At 41.8% G+C, this 14,720-nt stretch overlaps 1 protein-coding gene across 5 annotated transcripts in view; it reads right to left on the reverse strand.

Annotated features, from left to right (window-relative positions):
• Nucleotides 1–14,720, reverse strand: part of cep152 (centrosomal protein 152) — a 62,909-nt gene that overhangs the window by 16,771 nt on the left and 31,418 nt on the right. For all 5 annotated transcript variants that reach the window (XR_009654082.1, XM_060914822.1, XM_060914821.1 and 2 more), the window contains one exon: nucleotides 5,438–5,710. Coding sequence is in view for 4 of the 5 variants with exons in the window: in XM_060914822.1 (XP_060770805.1) it covers nucleotides 5,438–5,710 (273 nt within the window). In the remaining variant the exon portion in view is untranslated. The remainder of the gene's footprint in view (nucleotides 1–5,437; nucleotides 5,711–14,720) is intronic.

The following is a 14,720-nucleotide window of genomic DNA, read 5'->3' on the forward strand; positions in this document are numbered from 1 at the left end:
AAATACCTCAATTGGCCCACATGAGTCGCATGGCACCAATGTAACCCTTGGGAGCCCTTCGAAAAAGGATCGCGAGGAACGCCATCAGCTCGAAGACACTCATCTGCCAGCTGGGATTTGTTCTACAGCCCTCCTGGACTGTGCAGTCTCTGATAGTCAACAACATGCTGATATCCAACAAACACAGGAAGCTTTGAAGGCGAATCGTGATTTTGCAAACTCTGTTGGCCCTCCAGATCCATTGAATGCTGTCTGTGGAGTTTCATGAGCAGAAAAGTCTCCAACTTTGTGGTGGAACCACACAGTGCCATCTTTCGCCTTCTCTGTGGATCCAGGTGTTATGCCCACATCTGCAACTTTTTGTTTTTTATTACAAGGGGGGTTTGACATGCGTGGTGTCTTCCTCCTCATCTGACATGGCCTCCGTGTCTGAACTGTCCTGCTCAGTCATATACTTGACCACCCATCTCCTGGTGCGTCTTTGGAGGGGAGGATTTACTGGTGCAAGAGCAGTCGCGTCCTCATCACTTGACGAATCGGTGACAACGTTTTCATTCTGAAATGCGAGGTCCACATATCCACCATCAGATTCACAGTCCAACATGCTCTGTAGAATTGCTAAAGCCTCCTGAGCACTGATCCTTCTTGGTTGCGACATTGTGAAGTCTGGGTCTGCGTGCCAGGCATTCCCTATTTACGGTTGTTTCTCGCCCACAACATTCACACTTTTTACGACACTCCCTTCTCCCTTCCCCTCCCTTCCTTCATCGAATCTAAATTGTATGATGCCCATTGAGTCTTACAAAAGGGCACATCAGAGGCGATTTCTCAGGTAACACAATTTGTCTTATGCCCTTGTCAAATGCCAGCACGGTTTTTGTTACAAATGTTATAGTGGAAAAATGGCAAATATTTTGGTTATGTGCCTTTTATGGCCAGTGATTCTTACAGAAGGGCACATCAGAGTTGCTGGCCTGCAGAATATCCTGTGTGTGGGGGTGGGGTGCTGGCAGGGACACAGCTCAATAATTAGGCTTCTTTACACAACAATAGGAGGCAGTTAGTGGTATGCTAGACTTATGGCCCTTTTCCAATACCCTTTTTCAGCTCACTTCAGCCCGACACGGCTCGCGTTTCGACTACCTTAGGCCAAGTTTACATTAGACCGTATCTGTCTCGTTTTCTTCGCGGATGCACTGTCCGTTTACATTAAAACGCCTGGAAACGCTGGGAAACGGGAATCCGCCAGGGTCCACGTATTCAATCCAGATCGTGTCTGGTCCGGTGCTGTGTAAACATTGAGAATACGCGGATACGCTGTGCTGAGCTCTAGCTGGCGTCGTTATTGGACAACGTCACTGTGACATCCACCTTCCTGATTCGCTGGCGTTGGTCATGTGACGCGACTGCTGAAAAATGGCGCGGACTTCCGCCTTGTATCACCTTTCATTAAAGAGTATAAAAGTATGAAAATACTGCAAATACTGATGCAAATACTGCCCATTGTGTAGTTATGATTGTCTTTAGGCTTGCCATCCTTCCACTTGCAAGTGGTGACGCGCATGCCCGATATGCACTGAGATCACACACACAGCGGCTCAGTCCCAAATCACTGCTCGTGCACTTCACTCGCGCAGGGCCGGAGTGCGCACCCTCCAGAGGGCACTCGCTGTTCAGGGCGGAGTGATTTGGAGCGCAGGATGCCTGCGGAGCCGAGCGTATCCGTGTATTGGTGTTGCTGTGTGCACGCGAATCGTGTATTGGCGTTGCTGTGTGCACACTAATCGTTTTAAAAACGTTAATCTGATGATCCGCTGATACGGTCTAATGTAAACCCCACCTTAGAGCAGCACGACTCAGCTCGCTTCAGCCCTGCTTAACACCCAAAACTCGCACGGTTTTGGAGTGGGGCTGAAGCGAGCCAAACCGAGCTGAGTGGGGCTAGGTTTGAGCAGACACTCCCCTGTGCACTGATTGGTGAGGAGGAGTGTCCTCACATGCCCACACACGCCCCGCGAGCACGCTGGGATCTGTAAACACCGTAAACCCGGAAGAAGAATTACGAATTACGAGAATTTCTGAAGCCTTATGCGCCTCGCCTCATCTATACGCTCTTGCCAGTATCTGTTGGCGTTGTCGGTGATAACAAGCCACAGCACCAAGACCAGCAACACTAACGACTCCATGTTTATTGTTTACTATCCGGGTCGTGAGACTACCGCTTAAAAGATCACTGATGTCACTGTTTGCGCCGCCTAACGACATCATGTGACGTCCACCCACTTTCGCTAACTCCACCCAATGTGTCCACCCACTTCCAGCCAGCACGGGTCAGCGCGGTTGTAGTCGAAATGCAACTCCAACAGCCCCACTCAGCTCGACTCAGCCCGACTCAGCCGCGTTGGTAGTGGAAAAGCGGCATTATTCACACATTTTGGGCGGGGGGGATTTCATTGCAGACTAAGGCTACATCCACACGACAAGATTTTTTTTTTTTTTTTAAATATCGCGTCCACATGGGCAACGGATCAATAAAATATCAGGTTCATATGGCAATGCAACGCTTGCTGAAAACGATGCAATACACATGCCACACCACTACGTGCGCTGTAAGACGGTCCCATCGGAGACACCAGAACAATAGAAGTAGACGCATGCGCATAACTGCGCATGCGCACAGTGACTATCCCTGTCACTCGCACACACTTTCTCACTCCCAATCCTATGGATATAGTCCCTTTAAGTCACGTGCTCGGTTTTTGAATGGAGACGCGGAAAGAGGAATGAATGGGGGTAGATGGAAGCCGGTACGCCAACATTCTGATATCCTCCAGAATTCTTTAATGGTCCGGAATAAATTGAATGCTGCACATTGATGGATTACCTTGTTCTTCTACGCCCTTTTTGAGGAATGTATTGTCGGACTTAAACCAACATCTGCAGAGGTGAGATCGCTCCTTTTTTTTCCCCTATTTTTGCTAATGGGATTGACTCTGCCCTAAGGGCTATTCTCTCACTCACTCGCTCTCACTTTGCACCATTACACAATAAATATTCACAGTGAAAATATTTTGTAAGCGCGTTTCATGAACCAAATTATAGGATTTGTTGACAACTTGCATCGAGTTCGTTACACTTCTACCCAGCGTGAAGCACATGTGGTTGTGACGTCATCGTAAACAAAACCGTTCTACTCATCCAGACGACTTCGCAACGGCTCCGTTGCCAGATTTTTTCACTCTGGAACCCGTTCTCAAAAGATTTCGTTTTGGGGCACCCAAAACGCCGGTGCTGTGTGGACGCCAGGCCGAAACGATAAACAATTTTATCAGATTCACCTGAATCCGTTGCCGTGTGGACAGGGCCTAAAGTCTGCACTTTGGGCCTTCTAGTGTGAACAGGTCAAACGTCTTTGCCCTGAAGACATTCCCCCTGCCAGAAAACTTGAAGGAACAGCTTTACCTCCAATTATTACAAAGTACAGACACTGAAGACTCTGTCCACAAATGTTAAATAAGTTATATCTAAAACACAACAGCAATGATTATATGTTGTACGTTATTTGGTAGATAATACTTTAAGAATCTGTTTATTATTAGGCCTTGTTTACATGTCTGCCATACAAATCCCTGTACCATATTTTTCGGACTATAAGTCGCACTTTTTTTCATGGTTCGGCTAGCCATGCGACTTATACTCCGGTGCGACGTATATATGGTTGTTTTTTTTTTTTTCACCGCGGAATAACTGGAGCTGATGCTGAGTCTGACGACAGCCACGCAGAAGAAGAGGAAACGGCGCTTCATCTGCCGCTGGAGTTGGCAGAGTTGTTCAGAAGCGACACCGAGGATGAGGAATTCAATGGATTTGCTGATTTGGAGTGAAATCATCAGCTTGATAAACTTGATTGACCTGTGTTTTATTATTAATGATAGGGCTATAGTTATTTAAATAAGTTATGTAGTGATTTTAGGCAGTGCTTAATTTGTGAAGTGGGAGGTCCCGGAACGCAGGAGGTGGGTGGGTCCGGCGACTCAAAAAAAAAAAAAAAAAAGGTGGGGGGTGGTTTACTATAACTTTACGCACACGCGCTTATTGTGTGTGTAAAAAAAAATAATAATATCAGACATTATGATCTTAGAAAACGCTTTAGTGACGAACAGTTACAGACAGTAATATGTCGTGTTATGTTATAAAATATTATTTTTATTAGGCTATATATTAAATTATATATTAAATTTATCTTCTAAAATAACAGACTACTCATATCATAACCGGTTTATTTCACCACTGGAGATCAGATCACACAAGACATGAGTTAAATTACTCTTTTTAAGGATTTAAGTAGGGTATTTAAAAGCGGTTGTTTGTTTTTTTTCACTAGACGGTTGTCTTTGGAGATGATATACCTATAGCCTACTTGACCTCTGATTTAATGAAATAAAATTCGACAAAAATGAAGAATGACACTCCTCGATGATGACTACAGCTTTAATAACACAGATGAAAGAGCCATGGGGCGATAATAAGCCCTACCGGTAAAAATAATCTAAAAGCAAACTGATTAATGCATCAGTAATAGGCTACTAATATTAGTTATAATAATAATAATAATATAGGCTATTAGTAATAACGATAGTGATAGTATTAAAGATAGTAGAAGATATTTAAAATAATCAGACTAGGCTACTTACAGGGCAAAGAGCGTGTTATCACTGCTCAGCTGTTCGTTTATTAAATAAACAATGCAGTCGCGCAGTAACCATGCGCCGCTTATCAGATAGAATCACAGATTCTATGGATAGAATAACCCTTCAAAAAAGTGCGACTTATAGTCCGGTGCGACGTATATGTTTTTTTCGTCTTCATAATGCATTTTTTGGCTGATGCGACTTAAACTCCGGAGCGACGTATAGTCCGGAAAATACGGTAAATTAAAAAAAAAAAAAAAAACACATACACAATGTATGAAAACAAGCACATTAATATAAACCTGTAGTATGATTTAGAGCCAGAACTATTGCACTATAGCAGCCATGCTGTTATAGAAAATTAATCAACATCTGACCAATCAAATTCAAGGTGGTATTAGTTCTGTTGGACATATTTTGGTTCTATTAATTATGACGTTCCATGGGCATCAACTGTCTGAATTAGTTAATAGGCACAAGAGTCATCTAACCTTATTTATAAACAGATAGGACAATATTCTCAGCTATATTTAGTTAATGGTTTGAAGAATTGAAAGGGACAGGCTTATTAAAATCATAAGCCGGTGCTATAGATTGGATAAAACTTCATACTGATCTCCCAAAGGAATCAATAAAGTTTTATCTAATCTAATGCACCAGCTTATGATTTTAATACCAGCAATTACTTTTTCACCTGACCAAAAATAGAGTCTTAAATACTGATATAAATGCTTTGTGAAACAGACCTGCAATGCCATATCCTGTGCATGTTTCTGCTGCAGCTCGCTCTCTCTGCCTTTCACTGCCTCCTCTACTGCTTTGCTCAGCTTGCTGTCTGACTCTCGCTGTAGCGCCACCCTCTGGGCACGGAGTCTGTCCTCCAGCTGCTCCAAGGAAAGAAGCTGGGTCACAGAATCCACGGTGTCTGTCTGAGAGGAGCCATCCTGTGTTTCAGTAGATTTGGCTTTTTGTTTTTCCTTCAGGGCCTCTTCCAGTTTTCGCTCCCACTCCTTTTCCAACTGAATGAGTGAGATTAAGGACACACACTCAAGCACAAGTACACAAACACACACTGTGCTGACAAAAAAAGTGACTGTAATTTTTCCAAATCTATTATATTAGGTACCAGCAGTCAAAATTAATGGTGTTAGAAGCAATATTTTTCACTCATCAAGAAGGCATATAAAAGCAAATAAACAGAAAAAAATGTCAAGCCATTATCTTTAACAGTTAAAAGATCTGGAGTTTCAGGGGTACCCCCCAAAAATCAGCAGTCATCAGAGCTGAAAAATGCACGTTTCGGGACTCCATATCTGCAAAAGTAAAAAGGTTGCAGAGACCTTTAATAGCCTTTTAGCAACATTACCTACTTCCAGTGTGAAGTCCTAGCAATTTTGGGTCTCTATCTTGAATAATAAACAAATGAAGGGCTTTTAAAAGTGCATGAAGCACTTTTTCCATCTCTTTCAGAAAAGACAAAAATGGATCTGGTAAAATTTTCAGAGCTCATTAATTTCTTAACCAAGTATTTTTTGCAGCTTTCAAAATTGATTATATTGGTGCACGTACAGCAAGGAAGTAGTTGATGCCTACTGTTTATTTTTTCAGCCACTTAGGATTAAAAAGTTTGAAAATATTTGAGTCAAAAACCCTTCCAAGTCAGTTTTGCCAAATAGAAACAAAAAAATAACCAAAACATGGACTTTGCATAGGTTGATTAAACATTTATTTATAAAAAGATACAAGGCTAATATTTGGTGTTAAGGTTAAACTAGGCCTGCTTAGTCCATTACAGTGTCCAGATTTAGCTTATTAGTTGGATTTATTGACATTCCATGTCCCAACAGCTAGCCGCTGTGTTTGGGGATCAGGTCGTTGAGGCCCCTGCCTTCGACTGCCACCCAATCCACACTGCACCAGTCCCCTACTGCTACCTCTGTGGGTGGTGAACCCACAGGAGGTCGGGACCACGTCACCGCTTCGGGCTGAGCCCGGCCGGGCCCCGTGGGCAAAGGCCCGGCCACCAGGCGCTCGCATACGAGCCCCAACCCCGGGCCTGGCTCCAGGGTGGGGCCCCGGCTGCGCCATACCGGGCGATGTCATGGTCCTTGATTTTTTAATTTCCATAAGGGGGTTTGGTGAACTGCTCTTGGTCTGGCCTGTCACCTAGGACCTGTCTGCCTTGGGAAACCCTAACAGGGGCGTATCAATTCAAATCTAAGGATTTTTCCTAGGATCATTCAAGCACACAAACCCCTCCACCACAATACGGTGGCAGTTTTAGGAGGGGATCGCAGATACAAGCAGCCAAAATGAGTTTCCTTCGCAGGGTGGCTGGGCGCTCCCTTAGAGATAGGGTGAGAAGCACAGTCACTCGGGAGGAGTTCAGAGTAGAGCCGCTGCTCCTCCACATCGAGAGGAATCAGTTGGGGTGGCTCGGGCATCTTTTACGGATGCCTCCCTGGGGAGGTGTTCCAGGTATGTCCCCCCGGGAGGAGGCCTTGGGGAAGACCCAGGACACACTGGAGGGACCGTCTCTCGGCTGGCTTGGGAACGCCTCGGTGTTCTTCCCGAGGACCTGGGCGAGGTGCCTGGGGAAAGGGAAGTTTGGGCTTCCATGCTCAGACTGCTGCCTCTGCGACCCGGTCCCGGATAAGCGGATGAAAATGAGGAGTTGTATTTATTGCACAATTCATATTTCAAATTCTTAAAAGTCAAGAATTTACACAAAAAAAAAAAAAAACCACAAAAAAAAAAAAAAAAAGACACTTTTGTATTATAAATAACTTCTACTATAAGCTATTAACTCCAAACTTAGTATGTTAGGATTTTTCTCCCTGCAGCCATTTAAACAGTCAGATTGAATTAATCTCCACCAGAAATAAGGAGCTATAGCCCCTACAATTCAGTAAAGTGAGCAAAATGCTATTACATTGTTTAATACAAAAGATTACCACTTGTGGTGACCACAAGTCGCAACCTAAAAGACAGGGTTCAGGCACTTAGACAACCTTTGTTGTCATCCAGTATGCAACAAGTGAACACCGAATGAAATTTCATTGCAATTTGGCTCAGCACAGAAATAAATATGAAGTATATTAAATTAAATTATGCAGCAGCAAAAATATTATAAAGTGCAATAGTATAAAGTGACCTGTGGAATTAGGAATGTTCAAGTTATAAATAGAAGTTTAGCAGTCTGGTGACCTGGGGGGGGGGGGGGGGGGGGGTGTAGGAAAAAAAAAGAAAAAAGAAGCTGTTACAGAACCTGGTGTGGTCCTGCACGTAATGCTGCGGAACCTCTTTCCAGAGGCCAGAGGGGAGAACAGTCCATTTAAAAACATTCAATTTGGGTGTAATATTTTATTTATTTTATATATATATATATATATATATATATATATATATATATATATATATATAAAAAAGAATGAATATGAGAGTGATTCCACGCTTATGGGTACTGAAATGGGGACATGAACTTATTTTTAAAAATTCACCTAAAACCATTTCTTTTTTTACCATCAGGTCACAAAACATGTAATCTTTAATGAATGATATGTTAAAAGATAACTTTAATTTTCTGAGATGTAATAAAAACATTTATATGCCAAAGTCAGAACGTAACAGAAGTGTTGTGGACATATATATTCTCAATTTTAACAATGTAGAATTACTTTTTGAAACATAGGAAGGTGATGTTTTAGCAAATATAATTAATAAACATGTGTAGTAGAATAAACATACACATTCTTTCAATAAGATGAACATGGTATATAGCTAGATTGTAATTAATTTGTAACAGACGCGAGATGGACAATCGTAACAGAAGTAATGTAACAGACATCATTTTGGAACTCATAGGCTTGACTTTGGCATATAAATATGTTTTTATTACATCTCAGAAAATTAAAGTTATCTTTTAACATATCATTCATTAAAGATTACATGTTTTGTGACCTGATGGTAAAAAAAGAAATGGTTTTAGGTGAATTTTTAAAAATAAGTTCATGTCCCCATTTCAGTACCCATAAGCGTGGAATCACTCTCATATTCATTCTTATATATATATATATATATATATATATATATATATATATATATATATATATATATATAATCATCTCCAAAGGAAGTAGGTTATTCAAAAGGGCCTAACTTCTGAGGTCATCTAATTTATGGGACTATAAACTGTCCCAAGTCTCCCCACTCTCCCCTAACCGTTAACCATCTGCTTTTTTTTTTTTTTTGACTTGTGCAGAAGAAGCTTGGTGGTGGTTCTCCATCCTGACGTGTAACCCTGCCCCAAGAGTTTGAGTGATTAAGTACTCCCACAGACTCTTCAGTTGGTTATTGTTTGTCGGCGAGTGAGCAAGTTTTCGTTTCCTTTGATAAGCATTTTATTTTTTGTTTTGGTCTAGTGACTGTTGTCTGGCCAGCACTCTTGCTTTAATTTGTTCTTTTGCTAACACAATGGTAGGTATCTGCGATAGTGATGGGATTGAGTCAATGGAGGAGGATATAGGAAGTAACTTCAGTAGAATGAGTTTCTGAAAGAAAATGACTCCACTGATATTAAAGCAGTCAAATGATGCAGCAGATGGAAGGAGGAGGTAGCCCCATAAGTAAATGGAGAAAGATTGGTAGTGAGGAATTCAAAAGTACAGGTAGTTGTCGACTTACGACTGCATTTGGTTATGACTGACCGGTTGTAAACTGATCTGGTGGTAAGTCGGCCTATGTTAAATGAACGCAAGTATATTGTGATGTGTAATGATATTGTAATCATCTTAAAGTCTTATTTTATGAACATTTTCTTATTTCATTACCTTGGCTCATTATTTGGTTTAAGTCAAACACTGCATACTACACTGCGTACAGTACAATTCGTTCAATATGTGCAAAACAAAAAATACGAAATCCAGGTGTGAAAAATAGAACACATTTTAGTTTATAACATACCAAAATACAAATGCAAAACATAGCAAAATACAAAATTTAGTGACCGCTGGCATCACTAGTGCTTGGCTGTGGGTCGTCTACGTCATCAGCTGTTGCAGCGCTCGGGCTGGCTGGAGCATTTGCTCGTTTCATAAACCAGGAGCTGAGGCGGAAACTGTATGACTGGGTGCACGAGAGAGACTGCGCGTGTGCCTGGAGCTGGGGCGGAAACCGTTGTACGTGGCGAGAGGCGCTGCCGGGAGCTGGAGTGGAAACCGTCGTACGCTCAGCTAGCTCAGCTGGGAAACACTTGCCAGTCATAACCAGACGGTCGTAAAGTCGATCAGTCATAAGTCGCATAGGTCGTAAGTCGACGACTACCTGTACTTCTCAAATTCAATGAGACTTGCTAAACTAATAAAAGAAACAATAGGGGTTGTAGCATCAACCAAGTATGTAGGTAGTGACAAAGTTATTATTTTTTGCAAATCGAGGGAACAGCAGGAAAAGGCATCGAAGGTAATGAAATTAAAGAAGGAAGTGATGGAATGTTTGGAGGGGCAAGGAGTGAGGTAAGAGGAGTTATCACAGGTGTTCCCCTTGACAATAACAGAAGAGGTAATTAAATAAAATGTATGGAAGGGACGGACACTGGCGAAGGCTACTCGTTTTAATACAACCCCGATTCCAAAAAAGTTGGGACAAAGTACAAATTGTAAATAAAAACAGAATGCAATAATTTACAAAATCTCAAAAACTGATATTGTATTCACAATAGAACATAGACAATATATCAAATGTCGAAAGTGAGACATTTTGAAATTTCATGACAGCAACACATCTCAAAAAAGTTGGGACAGGGGCAATAAGAGACTGGAAAAGTTAAAGGTACAAAAAAGGAACAGCTGGAGGACCAAATTGCAACTCATTAGGTCAATTGGCAATAGGTCATTAACATGACTGGGTATAAAAAGAGCATCTTGGAGTGGCAGCGGCTCTCAGAAGTAAAGATGGGAAGAGGATCACCAATCCCCCTAATTCTGTGCCGACAAATAGTGGAGTAATATCAGAAAGGAGTTCGACAGTGTAAAATTGCAAAGAGTTTGAACATATCCTCATCTACAGTGCATAATATCATCAAAAGATTCAGAGAATCTGGAAGAATCTCTGTGCGTAAGGGTCAAGGCCGGAAAATCATACTGGGCGCCCGTGATCTTCGGGCCCTTAGACAGCACTGCATCACATACAGGCATGCTTCTGTATTGGAAATCACAAAATGGGCTCAGGAATATTTCCAGAGAACATTATCTGTGAACACAATTCACCGTGCCATCCGCCGTTGCCAGCTAAAACTCTATAGTTCAAAGAAGAAGCTGTATCTAAACATGATCCAGAAGCGCAGACGTCTTCTCTGGGCCAAGGCTCATTTAAAATGGACTGTGGCAAAGTGGAAAACTGTTCTGTGGTCAGACGAATCAAAATTTGAAGTTCTTTATGGAAATCAGGGACGCCGTGTCATTCGGACTAAAGAGGAGAAGGACGACCCAAGTTGTCATCAGTGCTCAGTTCAGAAGCCTGCATCTCTGATGGTATGGGGTTGGATTAGTGTGTGGGGCATGGGCAGCTTACACATCTGGAAAGACACCATCAATGCTGAAAGGTATATCCAGGTTCTAGAGCAACATATGCTCCCATCCAGACGACGTCTCTTTCAGGGAAGACCTTGCATTTTCCAACACAACAATGCCAAACCGCATACTGCATCAATTACAGCATCATGGCTGTGTAGAAGAAGGGTCCGGGTACTGAACTGGCCAGCCTGCAGTCCAGATCTTTCACCCATAGAAAACATTTGGCGCATCATAAAACGGAAGATGCGACAAAAAAGACCTAAGACAGTTGAGCAACTAGAATCCTACATTAGACAAGAATGGGTTAACATTCCTATCCCTAAACTTGAGCAACTTGTCTCCTCAGTCCCCAGACGTTTACAGACTGTTGTAAAGAGAAAAGGGGATGTCTCACAGTGGTAAACGTGGCCTTGTCCCAACTTTGAGATGTGTTGTTGTCATGAAATTTAAAAATCACCTAATTTTTCTCTTTAAATGATCCATTTTCTCAGTTTAAACATTTGATATGTCATCTATGTTCTATTCTGAATAAAATATGGAATTTTGAAACTTCCACATCATTGCATTCAGTTTTTATTTACAATTTGTACTTTGTCCCAACTTTTTTGGAATCGGGGTTGTACTAGTTTAGGGATGGAAAGAAAGAGCCTACCAAGATGATTTTGCTTTATTTCAGTGAACAACTTCCTAAAAGGGTAACGATTGTTTACGTCAGTTACCCAGTCAGGCCGGACATACCAGTCCCATTGCTGTGCTTTAAATGCCAGCGAATAGGACATATAGTGGCAGTGTGTAAAGGGGAGAGGAGGTGTTGCTGGTGTGGCAGGGGTCATGAGTATGGGCATTGTGGAGCAGGAGTTGGACCCAAACGTTGCGACTGTGGAGGGTCATATAGTGCAGCTTATAAGAGATATGTGATGTAGCAACAGGCACAGGAGATACACAGGCAAAAGCTGCAAGATCAGGTATCGTATGCTGAGGCTATTAAAGAAGTCAAACCAGCAGGTATCCCCACAGCATTAGATCAAGGTAGGGGGAATGGAACAGACCAAGAATTAGATTTGTGGACATAGATGTTCAGTATAACCAGAAACTATGTTTGTAGATAAAGTTCAGTTCTTAGTTATTAATTGTTCTGTCCAAACCGACAGCCGCACTGATCACATAAAAATCATTGTAAACGCAGCAAAGACACACCAAGGAATAGCAGGAGTGACTATAAAGGAGGTACCAAGGAAATTTCATGAAGGGTCATCTCAATCAGGTGGTTGATAAATTATGCCACTGTTGTGCATTCCACTGCAATACAGTCTGGTGGCTAATGACCAGGATTTTAAGACATTTGTTTATGACCTTGTGTTACCAGACTTCCTTTGTATTCAAGAGACATGGCTCGTACCTCAATTACAGCTTATTATACCAGGATATATGTCAGTGCGTAAGGATAAAAGAAACGGGTGGGAGGTTGTACGTCTGTACAAGCAATCTGGGAAGTTGAAAAACAAGTGGCAGACTGGGGATTTTGGTTTTCAGTATCAAAAATGTGCCGCAAGTTGTTCATTTCTTTGTTTTTTTAACAAATAAAACAATTGCTAGGAATATGAGATTATATTTGTATATGGATAGAGTGGATGTTATTATATTTGGGATTATGGTTTGACAGAAAGCTGGCATGGAAAGCTCATATTGGTAAAGTAGAAACTAAGTGCAAAAGACTTAAATATAATGAGGTGCTTAAGTGGGCAGCAAAAAGATTGTCCTTGATAATGTACTATGCCCTTGTGCGTTCAATAATAGATTATGGATGTGCGGTTCGTCTGCTACACAGCTAAATTAAACAGGATAGGGTTCAGACAAGAGCGCTAAAGCTGTACAGTGGGGTGCTAATGTATTCTCAAGTCGTAAGCTTACAGGTAGAACTCAGAGATGCCATTGGCACTACGGAGGAAGAAATTGGCTCTAGCCTACTGGGTAAACTTGCAGGGCCATATACAGGTGGTGCTGGAGCCATGTTGGGATTATACAGTTAAAAAAATTTAAAGGTTGGGGATTTGGATGGAAACTAAAGACCTGGGTTGAGATGGTCTTGAATGAAAGAGCAGTTGGCACGAAAGTGGCCATTTCCCCAGTTCCACTATGGCTATTCCTGCAACCAGCAATTGATATGGGCATCCTGGAATATGTACATCAGGAATTAGAGCTGGAATCCCTGGCTGATTATGTGGCTAGTTACATTCAAAACAGATTTATACAGCTGGATCTAAGGACCCAGAGACTGGACAGACAGGTGCTCTTCTATGGTGGTCAAGAAGCTTGGAATGAGTTTTTCATGGAGGCTGAATGATGAAGTGGCTGTATATACTACTGAAATAGTAACCATTATCAAGGCATTGCACTGGGTAGAGGAGATGAGGCCAGAGAAGGTGGTGATCTGCTCAGACTCTGCAGCTGTTCTTAAAAGTATTCAGTCATTCAAGTCATATAGAATGGATTTGTTGATTAAAGTCTTTGTTTTTATATAGATTAGAACAAATAGGGATTGTGGTCAAGTTAGTATGGGTTCCAGCACACGTTGGGGTGTGGGGGAATGTGAAGGCAGATTGCTTGGCCAAAAAAAGAAAAGGAAAAAAAAAAAAAAAAGCAGCATTGAAAAGCATGAGAATGAAGCGATTGATAAATTGGGCAGAGGAGACATGAAGGTGCTGATTCGAAGGGCTGTGGTGAATCAGTGACGGGTCTTTTAGGATGGAGAGGATAAAGGGAGATATGTAGAACATCTTAAAGAAAGTAGGAAGAAAAGTGGGAGGCAGGAGGTGGGTCATACGCTCCTCAACAGTACACAATTCAGGGTCCGAAGAAGGGAATCAGGGGACTACATGTGGCGTACTTTAGAAGAAACATTTCAGCATGTCCTGTTTGAATGCCCCAGATACACTGTAGTGCAGAGAGACATAAGTGGAAAGAGGAGCTGCAGGAGGAGGGCTGCTCTGGGTCTGATCTAGCTGCAGTGTTGGGATTTGAAATGAGAATCTGGAAGTCATTGACTTTTCTAAGGGATGCAGGTTCATATTCTAGAAGTAGGAGTATAGTTTTTTTTTTTTGGTGTTTTGTATGTTCCAGTAAGTGGTGATGTGTGTTTCACAGGCAAAATCCACCAGTAAAAACTTAAGAAGGATCGTAGTGGTTACCTTAAGTTCATTGGTTTCGTGCTACCTCGGATGTACAGTGGTGCTTGAAAGTTTGTGAACCCTTTAGAATTGTCTATATTTCTGCATAAATATGACCTAAAACATCATCAGATTTTCACACAAGTCCTAAAAGTAGATAAAGAGAACCCAGTTAAACAAATGAGACAAAAATATTATACTTGGTCATTTATTTATTGAGGAAAATGATCCAATATTACATATTTGTAAGTGGCAAAAGTATGTGAACCTTTGCTTTCAGTATCTGGTGT

The sequence above is a fragment of the Neoarius graeffei genome, chromosome 2 (genome assembly GCF_027579695.1).
Source record: "Neoarius graeffei isolate fNeoGra1 chromosome 2, fNeoGra1.pri, whole genome shotgun sequence".
NCBI classification, from domain to species: domain Eukaryota; kingdom Metazoa; phylum Chordata; class Actinopteri; order Siluriformes; family Ariidae; genus Neoarius; species Neoarius graeffei.